Source organism: Schistocerca cancellata, chromosome 5 (genome assembly GCF_023864275.1).
Source record: "Schistocerca cancellata isolate TAMUIC-IGC-003103 chromosome 5, iqSchCanc2.1, whole genome shotgun sequence".
In the NCBI taxonomy this organism is placed as follows: domain Eukaryota; kingdom Metazoa; phylum Arthropoda; class Insecta; order Orthoptera; family Acrididae; genus Schistocerca; species Schistocerca cancellata.
The window spans coordinates 36184026-36210621 of record NC_064630.1 but is presented as its reverse complement, the minus strand read 5'-3'; the positions used below and the strand labels follow the sequence as shown (position 1 = coordinate 36210621).

The window sequence follows — 26596 nt, the reverse complement described above, 5'->3', positions numbered from 1 at the left end:
ATCTTGGTTTCCCAGCGCCGGAAACAAGACTGTTTGTGACTACTACGATTTCTGGCGAGAAGTGTGTACGTAATTGTGACTAATGGCAGTGTCCAATAGGTGGTGTCAACAATATTGTGGAAATACATGAGTTGCACATAACAACTCGAAAATACAGGTAAGGACGACTTCTCAAGAAGGAAACTGAACAGATTTGTGTACTCGGATGCATAGAAAGAGTTTCAAGAAAATGTTTCACTGTGAAAGTGTATTCCAGGACTAAACCAACTTCAGTGCCTCTTATTAAGAACTTCTTCTTGCCCGGCACCAACGTCATTACAGATGGACGGAAATTGTACAACACTTTAACGAAAGAACGATTTCACCACGAGTTTGTAAACCATTCTGTCGCATTCGTGCCTTGTGATGATCCGTCTGTGCACACGCAGAATGTCGAGCAATTATGGAAATCCCTGAAATCATCCATCAAAATAGAAGGACGACTGGGAGACCGAGATGAGCTGTATATTTTTCAGTACCTCCACTTCCACAATTCGCGCTAACGTGATATAAGACTTCCCTGTGACACTTTGCCGATTTTCTTAAGAGATATTGCTAGAGTGTACACCGGATACGCAAAAAAGGACATCTACCAGCAGCACACGCATCACGCGGTACTGTCCAGGACGAAGATATCGATACATCGGCGGCTGCTGTGTAAGAGCACGTGAACACCTCAACTTGTGACACGTAGCGGATTATTCGTTATATTTCTTTGAATGCTGTTAAACGTAATGTAGGTGTGGTAATCTGAAATACACGGAAGTAAATCTACCACGCTGTGCTACATGTTTCTCCACTACACTTGGTGAAACTTGGCATAAGGGTCGTGAGCACACTTTCACTTGTGCACGTTTTAAGAGGCTACTGCGCACTCACAACTGGCGTGATGTCACTGCCTTATGGGCCAAATACATACGGATCTGATAAACAATGTGCACGGTTCATGGCGTGCACTTCTAGCCCTTACCACTCGGCTGCTAGTTTACGTCAGTGGCACCAGGTGATAGCATACTGCAACAGACATTTATCTACGTTCGGCATAAATCCCGATAGGTGAAAGCACACTCGACAGCTATGCAAATTCGCACACTAAGTACTAAAATTAGATCAGACATCAGTATGATATACTGAGAGAAAACTTATTTTGTGGGAGTGTGAATGAGATACGGTGCATAAAGTTTTGGAATTTATCATAATCCATTTGAGTCCACTGAGAACCATAAAGTACATCATCGTCGATCGTGAGACTGTAGCATTTATTCATGCTTCTGACATCTGTTGATCTTATGGTTTATCTGTGCTGTAGGCCCACACTGTACATATATTTGAACATTCACGAAAAGCTGTCTCACTGGTTTTTCTGATATTCACATAAATAGGGGTGTGGCTCTCAATGCCTCATTTGTATTCTGGTCAAGTGACCTTGTTGGTAGATAGTACTTCTTGAATTTAATCATTTCCGCAAACGACAGTTTGTGTTTGGAGTTAGTTGTCAAACTGTGCAGGAATCGGCTTTTCTGTGGAGTGTCATCAACATGAACTCTGTTGAACCTGTATTAAGCCCTAACGGAGAAGAAAATTACCAACAAAAGTTAGCCGCAAAGAAACTAGGGCATTCCAGACCATATTCGTTGGCTTAGAAAGTGACGAAATGGAATAAACGTGACTACAAGCGAACATTTAACAAAGAAAAGTATAATAAGCGTAAGTCGTTATGTAGGTGCAACGTAAGAATGCCTGATTTTCAGCCCAGAAGTAAATCCGTTAGCTAATACATGAATTATGGATCTTGTACATTTTCCGAAAAAATAAAAAACCACGAAAACTCCCACTTAGACAAAAATGTGAAATGGAGAGTCACGGAAGATTAAACATTATTTCGTTCTTACCATAAACTGTACTTAATTATGTACAAAACAACAAAATTCGACAAAAAAAGTTCTTCCTTTTTTCAGACAAATTATGCATATTATTATTATTATTAGTGACGGCGGCAGAAGTTGTGTAAATATATTGATAAGCATAACTGTTATACGGTAGATGCTATTAATTTCGCACGGTCATACTTATCTGAATTCAAAAATTTGTGGACACCCATAATGTATAACTATGAGCCGCCACTGATCGATGATGAGAAAGCTAAGTTAAATTTCATTTAAGAACGTCGCTGGACAATTTTCATGTATTGTTTTTGTCGTCGCCAACCTTCGACCATAAATATAATAGACTGGCCCTGACGTCATTTTCGTGGCTCCAACATCTCAGGGCTAAAGTCACGTGAATGTTGGCAAAACATGGTTGTTTCGTGTTGCGCTTACGGCTGTACTCAGCGTTTTGTCGGGGGAAATGGCATTACATTTCACGTGTAAGTGTTCCTATGATGGTGCAGATGCGTTTATGGAAATCTGCTGAAGTGACTTTTATGTTTTTTACACTTGAAATAGAGTATCACGTAAATTAAAGTGTTGAAAGTGATGACTGTAAAGTCAGACTCATATTCCATTTTCGAAAGTATCTGTGATAATTCGGTTACAGAAGTAAGTATAATTGTTTCTCGTTCCTACTCATAGGTTCCCTAAGGATGAAAACCGAAGGCAGCTTTGGATACAGGCCCTGAAATGGAAAAACTTTAAGCCATCTGCACATAAGCGCCTTTTTGTATATACAAGTGAGATTATAATAACGTAAGAGCACCTATAGTCGACACATGAAGAGAATTTTTTCTACCTTCTGATACTATTAAATAAATGTACGCTCCAAAATTATTTTCTGAAACTTCAAAGTCTCACCTTTCATCTAAAATATCATTTTTTTAAAACTGATAGTTTAAACTTTTGTAAAAATAATAGGAACTGAACCTTTAGAGTGCATCTGAAATTGATACTCTAAAATGGACCTGCTCGTAAAGTCGACAATTTTGGCACCTATAGTTGACGTAATTCCCATATCCCATTTTCTTTTATAAGTGACTAGAGCTCAAAACGCGGCGAATCCAATGTTAGAAGTTTTGACACGAGCCCACTCTTACCGTTTAAAAGAATTTTATCGACATTTTACTTTAATTGATAGTTTATAGTAATTTCGTCCCGCTGGCCACGAGAGGGGCGTTCGATGTATTTGTTAGATTTTATAAATGGTACTGTGAACAAACCCAGGTCAAATGTAGTTCTGACATAATTTTTCGCAAATAAAACAGTAATTTTTGTTTGAAGCGTTTGGCAGTCAACTGAGAAATGTGGGTAAAATACGATACAAACATAGGATGGCAGACCGCTGATTTGAAATCCCACCACGTTTTGCCAACAGTCACGTGGTTTATGTTGGAGCCACACCAGCCCTATAGCTTCTGCACATCAAGGCCAGTCTACTAGTATCTATGGTCGAAGTCGCCAACGCTAAAACCGAAATCCACAGCGTTTGTTTTTTGTCGTAGTAGTTTCGATCGCTGTAAACAAAGTTGATATCTTGCTCCGCGACAGTCGCGGATTCGATACATATCGCTTGCAAGCGTTCTTGGAAATTACCCCATTACCATAACAACCGAAGTGGCACCTACTATTACTTCTCGTTGTTTAATTCTGTCACGATAACATCGAAAATAACTAAAATGGTACAACATCCTGAATACTGCTAAATATGTACTTTTCTAGCAATCAAACCGGACACTCACGCATGTGCTGATGGGATCATCCGTAAAGGCAGTTCCCATCTATAGTTGGTCCCATCAGCCACCGTGGTGAGTCTCAGCTTGGATTACTAACATTTTTCTACAAAGTTTACGAAAACTATGAATTTTCTAGAACCAAACCGTATCGTGAAAGCAATTCTCTAAACTGAACAAAGTAAAACAATATTTTGTAGTACAATTAATTAAAGTAAACTTCGAGACTTTTAGGCTTGGACCTAACAGTACCCGCGAAAATTGTATACTTGAGTTCAAAAATTAACACCATAGCACAAAACATTTTACGCCGATTGCATTTAAGCTAATTATGTGTCAACGATTCTCACAATATCAAGAACCAATTTTCCATTATTATGTCATGGTCTAATTACAACCAAGCTCCTTCAGTTGCCCTCGATATCGGCATATGAGTACCGCGAGGAAAAAGTCACTTAGATGGACCACTGGAAGGTTTTATGAGCACTTATTATATCCCGCTATAGGTAGAGTATTATTTGCTTTATACTAGTTTCGCTCAGTAGACGAGAGTATCTTGATACAGCGTGACAATTATGAACTATGAGCTACAAACGTAAATTAGTTACAAACTACGGCTTACGTACACATGCAAGAGTCGCTGTAGATATTCAGATGTAGGTTGCAACATATCCGATATGCCAGCGTTCATTGGCGATGATGTGGCGAAGACAGAATAACGAAATTATGACGCGTTGAAGTGTTGAAATTTCGATGCTGTCGATGACCTCCTGAATGACTGTTTTAATTTCAGTAATGGTTTTGGGATTATTACTATACCCCACGAAAAAGAATAGCATGTGTTCAGATCCCGACAATATGGCGGCCAATCGAGGTCAATGCCAGTGGCCTCTGGGTACCCCGTAGCCAGAATGCGGCCCCCAAAGTGTTCCTCCAGGACATCAAACACTCTCCCTTCTTCGATAGGGTCGAACTCCGTCTTGCGTGAACCACATCTTCTCGAAAGCAGGATCACATTGGATAATGTGAATGAAATCATCTTCCAAAACCTTCACGAACCGTTCGGTAGTCACCGTGCCATCAAGGAATATCGCACCGATTATTCCTTGTCTGGACACTGCACACCACACAGTCACCTGTTGAGGGCCAAGAGACTTCTCGATAGCGAAACGCGCATTCTCAGTTCCCCAAATGCGCCAATTTTGTTTACTGAAGAAGCCGTCCAAGCCGGCCGGTGTGGCCGTGCGGTTCTAGGCGCTTCAGTCTGGAACCGCGTGACCGCTACGGTCGCAGGTTCGAATGCTGCCTCGGGCATGGATGTGTGTGATGCCCTTAGGTTAGTTAGGTTTAAGTAGTTCTAAGTTCTAGGGGGCTGATGACCACAGATGTTAAGTCCCATAATGATCAGAGCCATTTGAGCCGTTTTGAAACCGTCCAATGGAAGTGGGCTTCGTCGTTAAACCAAATCACACACGCGCATACCAATTCCTATCGTGCAGTTTGAAAGTCCTAACACAAACAGTTCGGAAGTTATGGCGATTTTATTTCATATAGTTCGATAATTGTCCTACAGGGTGTTTCAAAAATGACCGGTATATTTGAAACGGCAATAAAAACTAAACGAGCAGCGATAGAAATACACCGTTTGTTGCAATATGCTTGGGACAACAGTACATTTTCAGGCAGACAAACTTTCGAAATTACAGTAGTTACAATTTTCAACAACAGATGGCGCTGCGGTCTGGGAAACTCTATAGTACGATATTTTCCACATATCCACCATGCGTAGCAATAATATGGCGTAGTCTCTGAATGAAATTACCCGAAACCTTTGACAACGTGTCTGGTGGAATGGCTTCACATGCAGATGAGATGTACTGCTTCAGCTGTTCAATTGTTTCTGGATTCTGGCGGTACACCTGGTCTTTCAAGTGTCCCCACAGAAAGAAGTCACAGGGGTTCATGCCTGGCGAATAGGGAGGCCAATCCACGCCGCCTCCTGTATGTTTCGGATAGCCCAAAGCAATCACACGATCATCGAAATATTCATTCAGGAAATTAAAGACGTCGGCCGTGCGATGTGGCCGGGCACCATCTTGCATAAACCACGAGGTGTTCGCAGTGTCGTCTAAGGCAGTTTGTACCGCCACAAATTCACGAAGAATGTCCAGATAGCGTGATGCAGTAATCGTTTTGGATCTGAAAAATGGGCCAATGATTCCTTTGGAAGAAATGGCGGCCCAGACCAGTACTTTTTGAGGATGCAGGGACGATGGGACTGCAACATGGGGATTTTCGGTTCCCCATATGCGCCAGTTCTGTTTATTGACGAAGCCGTCGAGGTAAAAATAAGCTTCGTCAGTAAACCAAATGCTGCCCACATGCATATCGCCGTCATCAATCCTGTGCACTATATCGTTAGCGAATGTCTCTCGTGCAGCAATGGTAGCGGCGCTGAGGGCTTACCGCGTTTGAATTTTGTATGGATAGAGGTGTAAACTCTGGCGCATGAGACGATACGTGGACGTTGGCGTCATTTGGACCGCAGCTGCGTTGTCTTCTATATCTTTCACATCACTTGCAGCGCCATCTGTAGTTGAAAATTGTAACTACTGTAATTTCGAAAGTTTGTCCGCCTGAATATGTACTGTTGTCCCAAGCATATTGCAACAAACGGTGTATTTCTATCGCTGCTCGTTTAGTTTTTATTGCCGTTTCAAATATACCGGTCATTTTTGAAACACCCTGTATATATTCATTGCACTGGTTTGATGGTAACATGTTAAATGTTGAAGATAGTTCCGAACCGATCTTTAAACTTTTAAAGTGTTGCCATCATGAAACGAATACTCCAACACACCTTCGTCTGAAGGGCGAAACAAAGTAATGTAGCAAACAATACGCGAGCTGTGACGGTTTAGTTGTGCATTGTTTCCTAATGGTCGCTGTGTGCCCTGCACGCGATGCCTACGCTTTGCTGTATTCAATCTTCATCTGCCGCCTTCTGAGGATTGTCTGTATGAAGTTCGAATCAGTACATGCTAGTATTAGTCAGAGAGCTAGGAATGAGGAAGACGACCGGGACGAGAATGCCGGCGGCACCAGGCGTGGCTGAGAACGGAGACAAAGGGGCGCCTACAGTTACGGGGCTCCGGAAAGGCTCAAAATCATGAAAAGTTCAATTTTTACTTTTTTGCGTTTTCTGAATCTGCAGACTATTACCTTTTAATAGATATATAATTTATTCAATTCCGAAGACTACAACTATTTTTAAATTTTTTTTGAAATGTGTTCTACATGGGCGTGACCCACTGTGGCGCTGTTAAACTGCTGTCAAATGGTGTTATTATTAACGTCCGTGTTCATCAGGTACATTTTAGTGATGTGAGATAAAGTATGTGTTGTGGCTAACCTGTGATGGTTCAATATATATCGCTGTTGAAAAAGTGTATTCACGGAAAAACTCAAAACCTCAATGAAAGTGTAAATAGTGTTATATGGTCGAGAATCCCCAAAACTGTATTTGTTGGAATAGAAACACTTCACTTTGGTGTGTATGATGCTGTTGCGAATTTCAATGATGGCAACATTGTAAGGTGCAAGGTATTTAGAAATATGGGAATGAAGATAGGTTCTAACATGGTACGAGCGATGCTTGCTTTAGACAAGGAACGCCTTCGGGCTGCAGACAGGGCTGTAAAGAGTCTAGAAATACAAGCAAGAGTAAACAGGAGGAGGAACAAGAGGAAGCTGGAGGAGGAGTTTGCAGAGGATGAAGATATTCCATCCTATAGACCTGGAATGCACTAAAAAGTTAATCCAATCTTTGTCGCTCGATTCCTAAAACTTTTATTTTCTCATACTAATTACATGTTTTCTAAGGATCTTCCAAACATATTTGTTTCAAACTTTCAGTAAATGTTACACAGTACCTTCTGCATAATTAAACACAGCCTTTTTCCAAAAAACTGTATATTTTTGAATATATAAATAAAAAATTGCAAAAAAAATGTTGTGAATTTTCATTACAATTGAAAAAAAAATCATCTTTAATAACTGAACTAAAATTTTGTAAAATCCCTGTGTCAAGTTGTAGCCCATATTCCAATAAATAATCTGTAAAAAGTTCAACTTCCTACCTCAAATACTTTGTGAGGAAAGATGTAATTTATAAGCGTTATTTTAACATTGCAAGTATAGGGCGTTCCGGAGCCCCTTAAGGATGGGTTACGGGGTGACAATCTCTGAACTATATCAAATAAAATCGTCATAACTCCTGAACGGTTTGCCTTAGTTCGTTGAAACTGCACGGCTGACCGCGGGGCATGATGAGAATTAGTATGCCCATGCATGGTTTGGTTTAGCGACGAAGCCCACTTTCATCTGGATGGGATCGTCAGTAAGAAAAATTGGTGCATTTTGGGACCTGAGAGTCCGCAATTCGCGATCGAGAAGTCTCTTCACCCTCAACGGGTGACTGTGTGGTGAGCAATGTCCAGTCACGGAATAATCGGTGCGATATTCCTTGATGGCACGGTGACTACCGAACGGTACGTGAAGGATCTGGAAGATGATTTCATTCCCATTATCCAAAGTGACCCTGATTTCGTCAGGATGTGGTTCATGCGAGACGGAGCTCGACCCCATCGAAGGAGGAGAGTGTTTGATGTCCTGGAGGAGCACCTTGGGGACCACATTCTGGCTACGGGGTACCCAGAGGCCACTGCCACGGGCCTCGATTGGCCGCCATATTGTCCGGATTTGAACACATGTGACTCTTTTTTTGTGGGGCTATATTAAAGACAAGGTGTATAGCAATAACCCCAAAACCATTGCTGAGCTTCAAACAGCCATTCAGGATCTCATCGACAGCATCCATGTTCCGACACTTCGGCGAGTCATGCAGAATTTCGCTATTCGTTTGCGCCACAACATCACCAATGATGGGAGGCACATCAAACACGGCATAACCTAAATCCGAATATATGTAGTGACGTTTACATGTCGAATAAAGTGTGTGCACGCCGTACTTCGTAACTAATTTAGGTTTTATTTCACCCTTTACGTATGTTCGGGAGACTCAGAGCACTAGAATTAAACTGTGAATTTTAAAATAGAATTAAACTGTAGGCAAATGCTGGAAGAATAGCAGTACGGCTTTCAGACAAAAGAAAACATATCCGCGATACTGTGTAAATATTGATTTGTGCTCTTAAAAGCTAGATTTACCGTAACATCTAACAATGAAGAATGTTTTAGCACAAACGAACAGTTACAATAGTCTGCAACTTATCACATTCGTAGTAACTGCTATGAAATCTTGATTAAAATCACGGGGTGAAACGAAAAAGGGGTACTCGGACACCATAACGTGGTTCCTGCCCTATTAACATTAGAAAAATGTCTGTAACCAAATTTCGTCCTATCGATATTTTCGGTAGAAAGTGTGCGTCAGATGATGGCAGTCTGGCAACTGCACAAACGCAACAAGTATCTTCATTGCATACTCTCAAGGCGTGCAGGGGATTCGGCTTAGCGTTACAATATTCAGAGTTGGATACCGTGTCTAGGGGCAACACTATATTGACTATTTTAAAATCTTGATCTGTCCAAAACTGTTGTAGTTCTCTGTTTCTTAAACTACATATACCCATCAACTATAGTTTTCCTTTTTAGCATTGTACGTGACGTTTATTGGTCACGGATGTCATAAATATTCCATGATCAGTTAAAAATAAAATACCTGTTGTATTACAGAAATAACTACAAACCACCAAAGAAGAAAAACAGCAACCAGTCACCGTTAATAAAGTATTTATTTACACGAACAGCGCCGTTCCTGGTTTCGAACCGACAGGTTCATTTTCAGGCGGCTGATCATGTTTATATTACATTTTATGTTGGTTACATTATCTGTTGACGTTTTCTCAGCAACAAGTGTAACATAACATGGCCAGTCGTCTTGCGGATGAACCTGTCGGTTCTAATCGGCAACGGAGTAAATAAATAGCTTTATTAACGTCGTTGGTTGCTGTTTGCTTCTTTCGAAGAATCAATTTGTATTGCGTACACAGCCACTACCTCAAAAATTCCAGTTTACGACAAAATAGCAGGAAGAAAGTAGTTTTTCCAAGTGCCATTAATTCTTAGGCACCACCCTTTATTTGTAATTATACAGACACGTAAGTACAGCATTTGGTTATTAACTAGCAGAACTGTGCTCAACAAAAACCAGTTCTCACATGTTTTAAATGTGGGAACTCCAGAGGGAAGCACTTGGCGCAAGTACTATGCGCCATCTATTACCGTATTTAAGGAAGACTTTCTTCATGGTTCGGGACCTGGATCAAATCTGGAAATATGCGGCAGAGTACCGAGATCTCAAAAGCACTGAAAACGCGCTTTGTAAAAAAATGGTACTTAGAACGTTTTCTATTTACATCCTACAGTTATTCTTGTAAAGACAATGACGACAAGAAATTTCTGTCACCGTCGTCTCGGATACGCAGAAAATCGGGAAGCAACGTTTCTGTTAGTTCAATTGATAACCTACTTCTCTAACAACTAATTGTATTAAGAGAAGGTGGCTTTTAGACTATGGGTCGTGGTCTCCCAGACGGTCAGAAGTTTTGTATCTGTCCGATGTTCCAGTGTTGGTGCTTATGGTGTGGTTCGTGGGACAATTTAGAGATAGAAGTTGCCGCGCGGTTTGAGACGCTATGTCACGGACGGCGCGGCCCCTCCCGCCGGAGGTTCGAGTCCTCCCTCGAACGTGGGTGTGTGTGTGTGTTGTTCTTAGCGTAAATTAATTTAACCCTTAACTCACTAGACTGCGCGAAAATTTTCGAGCTCGTCTTCCAAGGCGGAATGTGGTGGAATGCTTCTATACTCCCCCTAGCCTCCATAAATTGCCAAGCCTACGGTGTATTGTTGGCGGTTGCGTTGTCTTCTGTGTTTATTGTTGACACGTGTTGTTGATAGGTGTTGGAGTCTCCTAGACCGTGCCTCGTGAACTACATACCTGTTTTCTTCAGTACGGTACCACATAGCTCAAAATGTGTTGGCACGAATCTGTCATTTTTAACTTTCCCGAGTTTGATGAAATTGTTAGTCGGTCTATGGAGGTAAGTGTCAGTGATATAGATCAAGACATAAACGAAAAGAAAGGTAGTTTTACATTAGCCGGTGATCACAGTTCTGCTACGGAACAAGAGTATCATTCAGAGGAAGAACTACAGGAAAGATGTGATGGGGATCTGTCTGTTTCCTCAATGAAATACTCAAAGTGTCTGTTAAAATCGAATGTGTTCTGATGGGAATAAAAAGGTAGTTCCCAGCAATGAATGTCAATTTGACAGATTTTTTTTTGTTCTTATTTGGTACAATTTTTATGCTCAAATTTAAATCCTGGAGTTTAGATTTGTATGTTACAGAGATTGTATAATTTTTCACAATGCAAAATTCAGTACTCAACGGTCTGTTTATGTGTATTATTTAAAAGAACCACATAAAATTATGTGCTTTTATGTGATAAATAGTAAAATGCTGCAGGCTTTGTGTAGTGCAATAAAATGAACTAGAAGCATTTAAACAACACTTAAATAGTTGAAAAAAAATGTTATATAGCATAAATTAAGAATTTCAAATGATTTTTTCGTTAAATCTCGGTTTAAACATAGGGTTCCCAAAGACCCCACCTCGTGGTATACGTTGCAGAAAAGTCACCTCGCGAGTTAAGTGTTAAGTAGTGTGTAAGCCTAGATATCTATGACCTCAGCAGTTTCGTCCCTTAGGAATTCACACGCACACGCACACACAGAGTTGAAAGTTGTTCTTTGATTCATTGACACGTTTTGTGAGAAGAACTGTGTGGCCGTAATTGTTACGAGTCTACAAATGGAACCACAGCACAATAGACGGCTGCGAACGTATCCAATATGCACAATGTAATTAGAGAAGACACAGAGAAAAATGGTTCAAATGGCTCTGAGCACTATGGGACTTAACATCTGAGGTCATCAGTCCCGTAGAACGCAGAACTACTTAAACCTAACTAACCTAAGGACATCACACACATCCATGCCCGAGGCAGGATTCGACCCTGCGACCGTAACGGTCGCGCTTGTGCAGACTGAAGCGCCTAGAACGTCTCGACCACACCGGCCGGCGAAGGCACAGAGAAAATTATCTATTTTTTTTCGATACACACAGAATGGTCCAGAGAGACACGTAATTTTTAGACCTCATTCTCCATATTCGTAGTATTTCATGCACATTCAGCCGTCAATATGACCTCTTGTCGCTTTTTTTCCCCTCGCCATGAGCGAACTCGCATCCGAAGCAGTAGGACCAGCCATGAAAGAAGTAATCCGGAGTTGTTTGGAATCTCAATACAGTATATTTTATAATACGGCTTACAACATACATTCACGAGAACAACACTATTATTTGTCTGTCACCAAGCCCAGATAACCGCAGAATTGTAAAAGGTGAGACGAAAGATTCCCTCAATAAAAAAAAAATGAATGCGTCACTTTCAATTTATTGCAGCAGACCTCTTTTCCATTTCGAGGCGTACATCATAATAAACTTATCTATGAGATTGTACGAAGATAGAATGACCTGGTTACTATACTACTGGCCATTAAAATTGCTACACCATGACGAAATGCAGATGATAAACGGGTATTCATTGCACAAATATATTGTACTAGAACTGACATGTGATTACATTTTCACGCAATTTGGGTTCATAGATCCTGAGATATCAGTATCCAGAACAACCACCTCTGGCCGTAATAACAGCCTCGATACGCCTGGACATTGAGTCAAACAGAGCTTTGATGGCGTGTAGAGGTACACCTGCCCATGCAGCTTCAACACGATACCACAGTTCGTCAAGAGTAGTGACTGGTGTATTGTGACGAGCCAGTTGCTCGGCCACCATTGATCAGACGTTTTCAATTGGTGAGAGATCTGGAGAATTTGCTGGCTAGGGCAGTAGTCGAACATTTCCTGTATCCAGAAAGGCCTGTACAGGACCTGCAACATGCGGTCGTGCGTTATCCTGCTAAAATGTAGGGTTTCACAGGGATTGAATGAAGGGTAGAGCCACGGGTCGTAACACATCTGGAATGTAACTTCCACTGTTCAAAGTGTCGTCAATGCGAACAAGAGGTGACCGAGACGTGTAACCTATGGTACCCCATACCATCACGCCTGGTGTTACGCCAGTATGGCATGGCGATGACGAATACACGCTTCCAATGAGCGTTCACGGCGATGTCGACAAACACGGATGCGACCATCACGATGGTGTAAACGGAATCTGGAGTCATCCGAAAAAATGGCGTTTTGCCATTCGTGCACCCAGGTTCGTCGCCGAGTACACCATCGCAGGCGCTACTGTCTGTGACGCAGCGTCAAGGGTAACCGCAGCCATGGTCTCCGAGCTGATAGCCCATGCAGCTGTAAACGTCGTCGAACTGTTCGTGCAGATGGTTGTTGTCTTGCAAACGTCCCTATCTGTTGAGTCAGGGTTCGAGATGTGGCTGCACGATCCGTTATAGCCATGCGGATAAGATGCCTGTCATCCCGACTGCTAGTGATACAAGGCCGTATGGATCCAGCACGGCGTTCCGAATTACCCTCCTGAACCCACCGATTCCCTATTCTGCTAACAGTAATTGGTTCTCGACCAACGCGTGCAGCAATGTCGCCATACGATAATCCGCAATCGCGATAGGCTCCAATCTGACATTTATCAAAGTCGGAAACGTGATGGTACGCATTTCTCCTCCTTACACGAGGCATCACAACAACGTTTCACCAGGCAACGCCGTTCACCTGCTGTTTGTGTATGAGAAATCGGTTGGAAACTTTCCTCATGTCAGTAAGTTGTAGGTGTCGCCACCGGTGCCAACCTTGTGTGAATGCTCTCAAAAGCTAATCATTTGCATATCACAGCATCTTCTTCCTGTCGGTTGAATTTCGCGTCTGTAGCACGTCATCTACGTGATGTAGCAATTTTAATGGCCAGTAGTGTATAAAGAATAGTGATGAATAAAATTCTTTCACGAGCAATAAAGTTTCCTCTCCTTATAGACTACTTCCTTATTGTACCGCGTGCTGTGTGTCGCAGGGCTGTCGGGGAGCAAGCAGGGCGCTAGCCTGGCGACGGCGCCGCGCCTGCACGACGGGGAGGCGGCGGTCCGCGTCGTGGCGGCCCACGAGGGCGCCGACGCGCTGCTCGCAGTGCGCCTGGACCCGGCCGCCGGCGCGCCCACGCTCATCCAGTGGTGAGTACCCGGGAGCCCGCGGGCGCTGCCGAAGCCGAACCACCGCCGGACAACCGACGCCGCCCCACACAGCCGAGACTCCCGAAGCCGCTTCCTCGCGCTCGCAGGCGGGCGCCTGCAGTGTCGGCTACCCGCCACGCCGTCCAATCGCACGCGTTCTGCCCATGCGCGAGCCGCTTCGCCAGTCCTATCCGGCCGCGCTTTACAGTGCTGTATGCTCCAAAGAGATAGAATACCGTAGACAGGCAACACTAGTTTGAACGGGCTACGAACCATGGAGGTAAGAATAGAGGGAGACGCCGTGACGTCACAGCTGTGAAGCTATGTGAAGCCGAGGGTAGCCATCTCAATCCGACCAAAACATTGTCGCTGTAAGCTTGTGTGCATAGGCTTGTCGCTCGCTTTTGGAAGCATTTTGCGCTATTATGGTGACTTGTGTGGTGTTCGGATGTACGAATCGTTCTGATTGTGATGCGAAATCGAAGGGAATAACATTTCATGTGTAAGTTGTCTCGTTAAGTGTGATTTTACAACTTCATTGTGAATGAGCGTGTGCTACATCGGTACTTGTACTATAGCGTGTTTTTCTCCTGTATGATTTTAGATTTCCTAAAAATGAAAGTCGGAAAGCTCTGTGGGAGAATGCCGTGAGGAGGAAGAATTGGCGTGCGTCTAAATGGAGCACTATATGTTCTCAGCATTTCCGAGAAGAGGACATAGACCGAACTTCCCTTTCAACAGTAAGGCTCCGAGAAAATGCTGTAGCATCAGTTTTCCCTACACACCCAAAACATTTGCAAAATGTATGTTAATTCAAATAATTAAATTCTTAGTTTTCAAGTTCACGTTTCAGTATAATACGTACGTATCGTCGATAATCGAAGTGTTGAGTAACTCACTTTGTCTTCATCATGCACCAAATTAAAAGCTAACACTACATTAACTGGCGTAAAGTATAGGCCTAAACAGGACACTGTGTAGATTTGCCATTCTATGTACCGTATTTCAGTAAATATTGGTGGTAATGAACAGTGTTTCCCAGTAGTGTAACGTAACTGAAATGTCCCAGTACGTATTACAAACAAGATGTATTTATGGGGCTTTGGAGGGAGGGTATAGCTAACTTAGTTTTCAGTTTCTATTATTTAATTTGTGATACACGCTTATTACTCAATTAACAAAATTGTATCGTTTAATTGAAGGCTAGCTATTCGTAATATTACATTAAAAACTATTTTTAATCAGAAGAAATGCGGAATTTCGCCTTTACGAGATTTTATTTTAAACAAAAACTTTGAAACAACCAATCTGATGACGTTACATGTGTATATGGTGCAATTAGCGACTGTAATACACGCAGCGCTATAGCACACTGGCAATGTTTTAGTCAGAGTGTCATGGCAGCGAGCCACGCCCCCATGGCTTCAAAACGTAATACGGCTGGGATACGTACCGCCATCTCCCCTTATTCTTACCTCCATGCTACGAACTGTCGTCATTGTCATCAGAACACTCGCTTTCAGATGGATTACTGACATGCTCTTCGAACTCTAAAAGTGACCCTTCGCCTGTTGAGCTACTTACTAATATTCTTCCAGTTCAGCGTCAGTCAGAGATGTAATCGCCATGATGTCACTATTCAGACTGATTACAAACAATAGAGAACACAAAGTGAGTAGTAACAATAGATAATTCAAACAGCAGGCACTTCGTAATGACAAGTCCAGTGTTCTACATGCATCGCCTTTGTTGACATGTTGAATCTTGAGGGTAATTGTGGACAATGAAAGTCATTACTACTATAAAATATGAGACAACCAGAAAGTATTTGACTTTAGACTGCAGGGGTCTCCAAACTTTTTAGTCCGCGAGCCACATTGACTCCTCCACGAAGTCATAAGGGCCAAGATCTACCTAGTGGGATTAAAGCACCCTAGCACTCCATGATCACCGTAATGTAAAGCTAAAGGAAAGATGAAATCGCAAAAATCTAAGGTTGTGGGAATAGCTAGCACTGAAACGAACTACGATTTTTATTTAATTACATAATATTGATTGCTGGACGTACCTGAGAAATTCTGACGTATTTTATTCTGGCGAATTTCACCGACAAAAAAGTATGTCACTGAACATTCTGTGTGTATTTTACAACGTAATCAAAAGAAAGTGAAACATCGCTTAAGAAGCATCTTCCATAATGATTGATTACTAAGGCTAGTCGCCGAAGTGGCGTCCATTTGAAAGACTTGCACCAGACTCGGGAGTAGAATAAAACGCAAAGAATGTTTTTACTTAAAATGTTTTCGCCAAACTAGTCTATTAACCGTTCTTTTTTTTTTTTACTATCGCACGGAGAATGGTCTGTCTGTTTATTGTGGATATCCACAAGTTTAACCATGACCTTCCGTTTTGTAAAGATAAAGCTCCGACAATGTCGCGGTGTATTCGTTGCGATAGGCCTCGAAACTCAATTGTTTCCAGTATAGGTACCACCTCAAATATTTGGCGGACCGGATACCGGGGATGACAGGCCAGATAACGCGGGCCGGTTTGGCGGCCTTCGCGGGCCGTAGTGTGGAGACCCCTGCTTTAGAATAATCATATTAACGTTGGGTCACACTGACCCAAACATTAGATATGTAACCCTTTGTTAAAATATTTTTAACGTCATACTTTCCTTGCATTTTCAGACGAAGTCACCTGACTTCCTAAAGTTATTTTCATATACAAATAACGTGTCACTTGTGGTCTTCAGTCCAGGGACTAGTTTGATGCTAACTGAACCAGCCTCCGCCATGTTTTCGGAAGTCGAAAGAAAGGGCGTTGTATGTGCTTATAGAAATTACGAAATTGCAACTGTTAGTGTTTACCAATTATAGCAAGAAACGATTCTACCTCAGAGTATAGGGCCCTGTAGTCGCCGTAAGAACAGCCCTGACAGCTGCCAGCACTGTTGCCAGCTTTCAGCTGTGAAGCTCAGACTGCTGCAGGCGGAAACTGTGGCCTTCTGGTTGAGCTAGGGATGGGAAGCTGTCTCGCCCAGGCTATTACAGCTGCCAGGGATGAATTTATACGACTCGACTGTAACACTTTATATACATCGTCTCTTGAAATTATTAGTAGCTTTTATATAAATACTGTAAGTGCAGACGGTCAGGAGTAGTGAATTTACAAGCAAAAGATAGGGTCTGTAAACTTAAGTTTAGGATTCATCTTCGTGAGTTTTAATACACCCTTTTCTACAGAAATCTGTCGAAGAATGGCAAAGATTTCAGTTGGGCAGAGTGTCCTTCACCTCCCCACAAAAATAAAAGAAAATAATTAAATATAAAAGGAACCAAGTGTAACCTCCCCGTAAAAATATGAAAATGAAAAGAATTGAATAGAATTGCAGATAGTGCCAAATGTTAGCTTCCCACAGTAATAAAACTCAATGATAATAAAATTGTGCAAAAAATGTTAAGTCCCCACAAAATTAACGTTAAGATCAACCTGATAAATTTATATAAGGGCAGCTGCGCTGGCCTTAGGCCCTGTGCCGTAATTAATCTGGTAAACTGATTCTGGAAGGAAAAACATAGGAAATATTGTTTCAATTGTAATGATTTTTTTCTTAAAAACGATTGCTTTGAAAACAAAATTATTATTGGGGCATTTCTTGAACAAATTAATTACAATTAACAGATGTTATTGCCTGAGCGCAATGCTGCTTCATTACCTTATTTAACAATATACCTTGTCCTGAATCGTGACCAGAGACCCATGCCGACGCCCGCCGACTCCTCACACACGACTGTTCCTGCCGGCTCGCTACAGGCAACCATTTTACTGACTACTACTATCGTCTCGCGCGCGCTACTGCTCTCTAACTGAACTCTATGCTCTCGCGACTCGCTACGTAGAACTACTGGCACTGACTGAGTGCTACTAGCAACTGTCATCTCGCGCGCGCTACCACTCTGGAACAGAACTCTCGCGCGGTCAAGCGCAGACTAGCCACGATAAATAGCTCTCTGGTCAGAGATTCTGTCATGCCTCGCCATCGCTGGTAATGAATACCCTGCATACATACGTGTTTCACACTGTCGCAGACGTGCTGTATGTCTACTGACGCGTCTTCACAGAAGGGAAAGTCTATAGTGGAGTTGTCAACATGCCACCTGGGTGGTCGAACAGTCGACGCCAATGTTGTTTTCAGAGATGAGTCCCTATTTAGCCTGGAGAGTGATTCTCAATGGATTCGCATCTGGAGGGAACTTGGAACACTATTTTGGGAGCAAAATATCGTGGAAAGAGACCGACATCGAGGAAGATCCCAAACGGTGTGGGCAGGGATTGTGTTGACCACTCGATACCATGTTCATGAAATTGTGTGGGTGAATCGGCAAAGCTTAACAGCTGTCAGGTATCGTGACAACATCTTGCGACCTCATTTCCGGTTGATGCGAGGTGCTGTACGCTCAGACTTCGTACTGATGGACGATAATACTCAGCCTCATAGAGCACTGGTGGTTAATGTTTTCTTGTAAACGGAAGATATTGCACGAAGGACGTGGCCTGTGCGCTCTCCTGATTTGAATCCCATAGAGCGTGTCTGGGATGCACTAGAGAGACGGCTTGCATTACGTCAGCAACCACTGACCAAGCTCCAAGAATGCGAGCAGCTCTGCAGGAAGGATGGGCGTCACTGCCTCAGTATGAAACTTATGACTTCACTTACAGCGTGTCCAGTCGTTGTGAGGCCTGTATCGCTGCCAGAGGTGGTCACACCCCATACTAAGCACACTAACCTGTTGTCGGAAAGTGTGTGCACTTATTTGCATTCTGTATTCTTTACATTGTTTCTATTTTGCTAACACTTGTTTATAGTGTTTTGTGGCAAAATAAACGCAACCTTGCAAAATTTCCGTTTGTTGCTTTAATTTTGGGCACCAGTGTATCTTCTTGGCGATCATATAGCGACTGTCAACAAGAGTTGTACCAACGTATTTGTGTTACACGTATAAGAACATGATGGACATTTTAAAGGGGATAAGGTCGTTTTGTAAACAATTTGAACATATATAGCTTTTGAAAATCATACTGTTTTGGAAGAGCAGTTGAACGGAATGGACAGTGTCTTGAAAGGAGGATATAAGATGAACATCAACAAAAGAAAAACGAGGGTAATGGAATGTAGTCAAATTAAGTCGGGTGATGCTGAGGGAATTAGATTAGGAAATGAGACACTTAAAGTAGTAAAGGAGTTTTGCTATTTAGGGAGTAAAATAACCGATGATGGTCGAAGTAGAGAGGATATAAAATGTAGACTGGCAATGGCAAGGAAAGCGTTTCTCAAGAAGAGGACTTTGTTAACATCGAGTATAGATTTAAGTGTCAGGAAGTCGTTTCTGAAAGTATTTGTATGGAGTGTAGCCATGTATGGAAGTGAAACATGGACGGTAAATAGTTTGGACAAGAAGAGAATAGAAGCTTTCGAAATGTGGTGCTACAGAAGAATGCTGAAGATAAGGTGGGTAGATCACGTAACTAATGAGGAGGTATTGAATAGGATTGGGGAGAAGAGAAGTTTGTGGCACAACTTGACTAGAAGAAGGGATCGGTTGGTAGGACATGTTTTGAGGCATCAAGGGATCACAAATTTAGCTTTGGAGGGCAGTGTGGAGGGTAAAAATCGTAGAGGGAGACCAAGAGATGAATACACTAAGCAGATTCAGAAGGATGTAGGTTGCAGTAGATACTGGGAGATGAAGAAGCTTGCACAGGATAGAGTAGCATGGAGAGCTGCATCAAACCAGTCTCAGGACTGAAGACCACAACAACAACAACTGTTTCCCGTCGTAAATCTGGAGAATGGGACGGGATCTGCACACATAGCTGTATCGAGGTGATCCTTCACCCCTGGCCTAGGCAAATTTTATAATTTTACAACATGATTTAGTGAAAAATGAAGTCGTCGTTGCTATGGTCTTCAGTGGAAAGACTGGTTTGATGCAGCTCTGCACGCTAGAGTATCCTATGCAAATCTCTTCATCTCTAAATAGCTGCAGCAACACACATCAGTTTCAACGCACGTCTGTATTCATCCTTTGGTCTCCATCTACAATTTAACCCCTCCCTCTCCCCATATCCTTCCAGTACTAAACTGACAAATCCTTGATGCCTCAGAACGTATCCTACCAACTGATGCCTTCTTTTTGTCAAATTGCTTCACAAATCTCGTTTCTCCCCGATTCGATTCAGTATCTCCTCACTAGTTATCAGGTCTACTGATCTGGTGTTCAGCATTCTTCTGTAGAACCACATTTCAAATACTTCCCCTCTCGTCTGATGCTTATCGTCCATGTTTCAGTTCCGTAGAAGGCTATACCCCAGACAAATACGTCGAGGAAGGACTTCCTACCAGCTAATAAACTTATATTGTGTGTTAACAAATCCGTGTTTTTCAGAAACTCTTTAATGATTATAGGCAATCTGTGTTTTATGTGCGTCGTGTTATTTTGCTCCCCAAATAGCAACAATCAATTCTACTTTTAGTGTCTCATTTCCTAATTTCATTCCCTCAGCATCGCATGGATTAATTCGATTATATTCCATTACCATTTGTTTACTTCTGTTGATCCTCATCGCATACCTTTTAAAGACAATATCAACTGCGTTCAGCTCCTCTTTCAAGTCCTTTGCGGTGTCTGACAGAATCACAGTGTCATCGGTAAACTTCAGAATGAAGTGTGATTGAGAACTATTACTTAAATGACCTATACTGATGAAAAATGTTGCATACAACAGATAAAATTAATCACTGTAATAAATAAATATAAGATCGTCTAAATTTGAAAGTAAAACAAAATCGACAGCTACTGTACATTGCTTTTACTGCCATGTGCATTGTAATAAAGACAGGGCAGAATTACAATCGAGGAATCTCTCTGACCGTCTTTTTATTTTTCGTGTATAAAAGCACTGTTTTGGTGGAAATGCTGTATATGTTCATTAGTTCTTGTTGTTCATTACCCTTCTTGGTAGTGTAGTGGAAATTTGATTTTTTTAAAATAATGTAGGAATTAAAACACTTGAAGAATTCAAACACAGCAAATGAATGCTGTGTAATGAAATTTGAATTTTTTTGACAATGCAGAATTTAAACCCTTGAAGAATTCAAATACAGCAAAATTTGAAGTACATATACACTCCTGGAAATTGAAATAAGAACACCGTGAATTCATTGTCCCAGGAAGGGGAAACTTTATTGACACATTCCTGGGGTCAGATACATCACATGATCACACTGACAGAACCACAGGCACATAGACACAGGCAACAGAGCATGCACAATGTCGGCACTAGTACAGTGTATATCCACCTTTCGCAGCAATGCAGGCTGCTATTCTCCCATGGAGACGATCGTAGAGATGCTGGATGTAGTCCTGTGGAACGGCTTACCATGCCATTTCCACCTGGCGCCTCAGTTGGACCAGCGTTCGTGCTGGACGTGCAGACCGCGTGAGACGACGCTTCATCCAGTCCCAAACATGCTCAATGGGGGACAGATCCGGAGATCTTGCTGGCCAGGGTAGTTGACTTACACCTTCTAGAGCACGTTGGGTGGCACGGGATACATGCGGACGTGCATTGTCCTTTTGGAACAGCAAGTTCCCTTGCCGGTCTAGGAATGGTAGAACGATGGGTTCAATGACGGTTTGGATGTACCGTGCACTATTCAGTGTCCCCTCGACGATCACCAGTGGTGTACGGTCAGTGTAGGAGATCGCTCCCCACACCATGATGCCGGGTGTTGGCCCTGTGTGCCTCGGTCGTATGCAGTCCTGATTGTGGCGCTCACCTGCACGGCGCCAAACACGCATACGACCATCATTGGCACCAAGGCAGAAGCGACTCTCATCGCTGAAGACGACACGTCTCCATTCGTCCCTCCATTCACGCCTGTCGCGACACCACTGGAGGCGGGCTGCACGATGTTGGGGCGTGAGCGGAAGACGGCCTAACGGTGTGCGGGACCGTAGCCCAGCTTCATGGAGACGGTTGCGAATGGTCCTCGCCGATACCCCAGGAGCAACAGTGTCCCTAATTTGCTGGGAAGTGGCGGTGCGGTCCCCTACGGCACTGCGTAGGATCCTACGGTCTTGGCGTGCATCCGTGCGTCGCTGCGGTCCGGTCCCAGGTCGACGGGCACGTGCACCTTCCGCCGACCACTGGCGACAACATCGATGTACTGTGGAGACCTCATGCCCCACGTGTTGAGCAATTCGGCGGTACGTCCACCCGGCCTCCCGCATGCCCACTATACGCCCTCGCTCAAAGTCCGTCAACTGCACATACGGTTCACGTCCACGCTGTCGCGGCATGCTACCAGTGTTAAAGACTGCGATGGAGCTCCGTATGCCACGGCAAACTGGCTGACACTGACGGCGGCGGTGCACAAATGCTGCGCAGCTAGCGCCATTCGACGGCCAACACCGCGGTTCCTGGTGTGTCCGCTGTGCCGTGCGTGTGATCATTGCTTGTACAGCCCTCTCGCAGTGTCCGGAGCAAGTATGGTGGGTCTGACACACCGGTGTCAATGTGTTCTTTTTTCCATTTCCAGGAGTATATATATATATATATATATATATATATATATATATAAAGTGTTTCTAAAATAACAATAGATAGTGAACTTTCTGCCCACTCGCAACTTATCACCAGGGAGATAATATTGAAGACTCCTAACATAACTATATGGAAAAACACATTCCATCTGTAAGAAATTGTATGTGAACTCAGCATTAAGTTTACTACGCGGTGTTCAAACGTAGAGCGCCTTTTGCCACCCCTGAAGGGAGAAAATTGGCCACATTTAAATTTTAAAAGATAAAGTAGAGAGTAATGATGTGTTCTTAAGAGGCCATGAATCATATTTTAATCATTTTCAACCTGCTTGAATTTTACCAGACCTTCCTGAGGGCAAAAGGTACACATGTTTCGTTTATCAAACGATTCTTTATGTGTTCGAGGCTCATACGTAAAAACAGCAGGATTTTGTTAGTGACTTTTAGTTAATCGTCGCAATATGGGCATTTGTAGGGCCATGTGGTGTTGCCTTGCTATTACGTTAGCATTCAGCTGCTATTTCGTCCATTGAAAACTTTATTCATATCGAAGAAGGACTCTTCTCCATTGTCATCTCATCTCCTTCACTTTACTGCTCCGAATTAGTATCGCGATCACTAAATATCTTGAAATCACGTTCATTATGGTCGACTTCAAAGACTTCATCTGAGAATTCACTGACACGTTCTTGAACATCCACATCTGTCTCACGTAAAATACGTTGCATAGAGGCTAAAGCTTTCCCTGTCATTGTAGAAATGGTAGTATACAACAAAAACATGACACGCAAACAGTATGGTACGTTTATGAGACCTCTCAAGACTCAAAAATAAGAAACAAAGCGCAGCAACAATGCAAGACTTCTCACACGTGTAGTTTGCCACCCTTCAGGAAGGTACACAGATGTGCTCACTAGGTTCGTAAGGATGTGTGAAATACAACAAGGCAATTTATCGTAAAGGTCTGAGACACGGTCCATAGCAGTTAAAGGCTAGAAGTGGCTCATTTCTTCTGATTTTTAGAAATAAAACTACTTGCAGTTAACAATGAGAAGTGTACATCACTAAATAAATATCTAATTCTAATTATGATACTTAAAATGTACACACTTACCAGAATTAAAAAAATATACACTACTGGCCATTAAAATTGCTGCACCACGAAGATGACGTGCTACAGACGCGAAATTTAACCGACAGGAAGAAGATGCTGTGATATCGAAATGATTAGCCTTTCAGAGCATTCACACAAGGTTGGCGCCGGTGGCGACACCTACAACGTGCTGACACGTGGAAAGTTTCCAACCGATTTCTCATACACAAACAGCAGATGACCGGCGATGCCTGGTGAAACGTTGTTGTGATGCCTCGTGTAAGGAGGAGAAATACGTACCATTACGTTTCAGACTTTGATAAAGGTCGGATTGTAGCCTATCGCGATTGCGGTTTATCGTACCGCGACATTGCTGCTCGCGTTGGTCGAGATCCCATGACTGTTAGCAGAATATGGAATCGGTGGCTTCAGGAGGGTAATTCGGAACGCCGTGCTGGATCCCAACGGCCTCGCATCACTAGCAGTCGAGATGACAGGCATCTTATACGCATGACTGTAACGGATCGTACAGCCACGTCTCGATCCCTGAGTCAACAGATGGGGACGTTTGCAAGACAACAACCATCTGCACGAACAGTTCGACGACGTTTGCAGCAGCATGGACAATTAGTTCGGAGACCATGGCTGCGGTTACCCTTGACGCTGCATCACAGACAGGAGCGCCTGCGATGGTGTACTCCTAGACGAGCCTGGGAGCACGAATGGCAAAACGTCACTTTTTCGGATGAATCCAGGTTCTCTTTACAGCATCATAATGGTCGTATCTGTGTTTGACTACATCGCGGTGAACGCACATTGGAAGCGTGTATTCGTCATCGCCATACTGGCGTATCAGCCGGCATGATGGTATGGGGTGCCATTGGTTACACGTCTCGGTCACTTCTTGTTCGCATTGGCGGCGCTTTGAACAGTGGAAGTTACAATTCAGATGTGTTACGACCCGTGGCTCTACCCTTCATTGGATCCCTGCGAAACCCTACAGTCCAGCAGGATAATGCACGACCGCATGTTGCAGGTCCTGTACGGGCCTTTCTGGATACAGAAAATGTTCGACTGCTACCCTGGCCAGCACACTCTCCAGATCTCTCACCAATTGGGAACGTCTGGTCAATGGTGGCCGAGCAACTGGCTCTTCACAATACGCCATCTGTACTCTTGATGAACTGTGGTATCGTGTTGAAGCTGCATGGGCAGCTGAACCTGTACACGCCATCCAAGCTCTGTTTGACAAAATGCCCAGGCGTATGAAGGCCGTTATTACGGCCAGAGGTGGTTGTTCTGGGTACTGATTTCTCGGGATCTATGCTCCCAAATTGCGTGAAAATGTAATCACATGTCAGTTTTAGTATAATATATTTGTCTAATGAATACTCGATTATCATCTGCATTTCTTCTTGGTGTTACAATTTTAATGGCCAGTAGTGTATATTTCGAATCCCATCCCAAATATCCACAGCAAGAAAATGTACTAGGGTGCAACTTCGTACCATTAATAATCACCCATTTTCGTCTTCCATAGAAGGCTGGAATGACATGAAAATTTTTTTCCTGGAACTTTCTCACGGTAATTAGCTTATCCTTTGAGTGATGTACGGGGTGATCTAAATGTCTGTTAACATTTGAAAATGCACCAATTCACGGAATAATGTTGGTAGAGAAGTAAAAATTGACACGGAAGCAGACCGTAGAGGAAAACAAGTTCACACCAGCACCACAGATATATAAACCGCCCTATGCTCTTAGATCGTATAAAAAGGATAATTTTACTGTTTTTTAATCCTGACAAGTACAGATTTTCACTTTGACATCTACATAATTTAGCCAAATATTTTTAATATAAAAAAGATCTACTGAATACAGTATGTACAAATGGAATGTAACAAATGTACCAGACGCCACCTGTCGGTAATAGCGCTATAATTAATATAAATGACGTGCACTCTGCCAACCAATTTTATGTGATGTAGCATGTGAAAGTTGCTGGATTTGGACGGGTTACTCCTGTAACTGAAATATCAGGTACGTTCTGGTACATTTGATATTGATTAGATAGGATGAAAAACATTTGCTTCCGTGAAATGGTAAATTAGTATAATTATTTTTACAGATCTGAAGATGGTTCTGAATGAACCGAAACTGGTCATATGAATAATAAAAAAAAAAAAATTTGCAATCAAGACGGATTTTAAGCAACATTAAATGAATGGTGTTTTATTGAAATAAAAACGAGTGCAACAGCTGGCCGACAGATAGTGCTGGACGGCAACACGTCAGTCAGTGACTCCGAGGGTCTGTCAACACCCACAACTGCAGCGACTTAGGCTGCGTAGAACCGTCGTGGAAGCTACTAGTCCTGTGTAGTTCGCTAACGAACAAGTTCGGAAGAGCTCTCCCGCAGGCGAACTACAGTTAGTTCCCAGACTCCTCGCTCTTTAGTTCGTGCGATCCTTTTCCGAAGACCAACAGGCAATAGCGAGCGAGAGCGCGCAGTAGACTTTTAAGATCACATGCCTCCCTTCCTCCAGTGAGGGTCATATTGTCTGAAAGTCTGCCAGCTGCAGTTACATAGTTCAGTGTTACAAGTTTTGCAGTGTCCGACTAAATATAGCCCTCATTCCAGAGTGTCCGAAAGTGAAATCGTACACTGGATTAGGTAAGTACCCTATAATTGTAATGTAAAATGACTATCAACGTATTACAATGAGACTTCTACAATTTTACTTCTACAGTTTTACTTTCAGACTTACATTGCGGGCACATTTACGATATAATTGTTAATACTTCAGTCACTTTTCACTAATCTTTGTTAGTACGGCACGTTTCGGCAACATGCTTGCAATCATCAGGTGAATTGCAGTTATACGTACATTAT

At 42.7% G+C, this 26596-nt stretch overlaps 1 protein-coding gene across 1 annotated transcript in view; it reads left to right on the top strand.

The window, feature by feature from the left end:
- Positions 1–26596, top strand: part of LOC126188350 (titin homolog) — a 1721077-nt gene that overhangs the window by 66432 nt on the left and 1628049 nt on the right. Inside the window, exon 2 of the mRNA XM_049929949.1 lies at positions 13845–14001. Within this exon, the coding sequence (XP_049785906.1) occupies positions 13845–14001 (157 nt within the window). The remainder of the gene's footprint in view (positions 1–13844; positions 14002–26596) is intronic.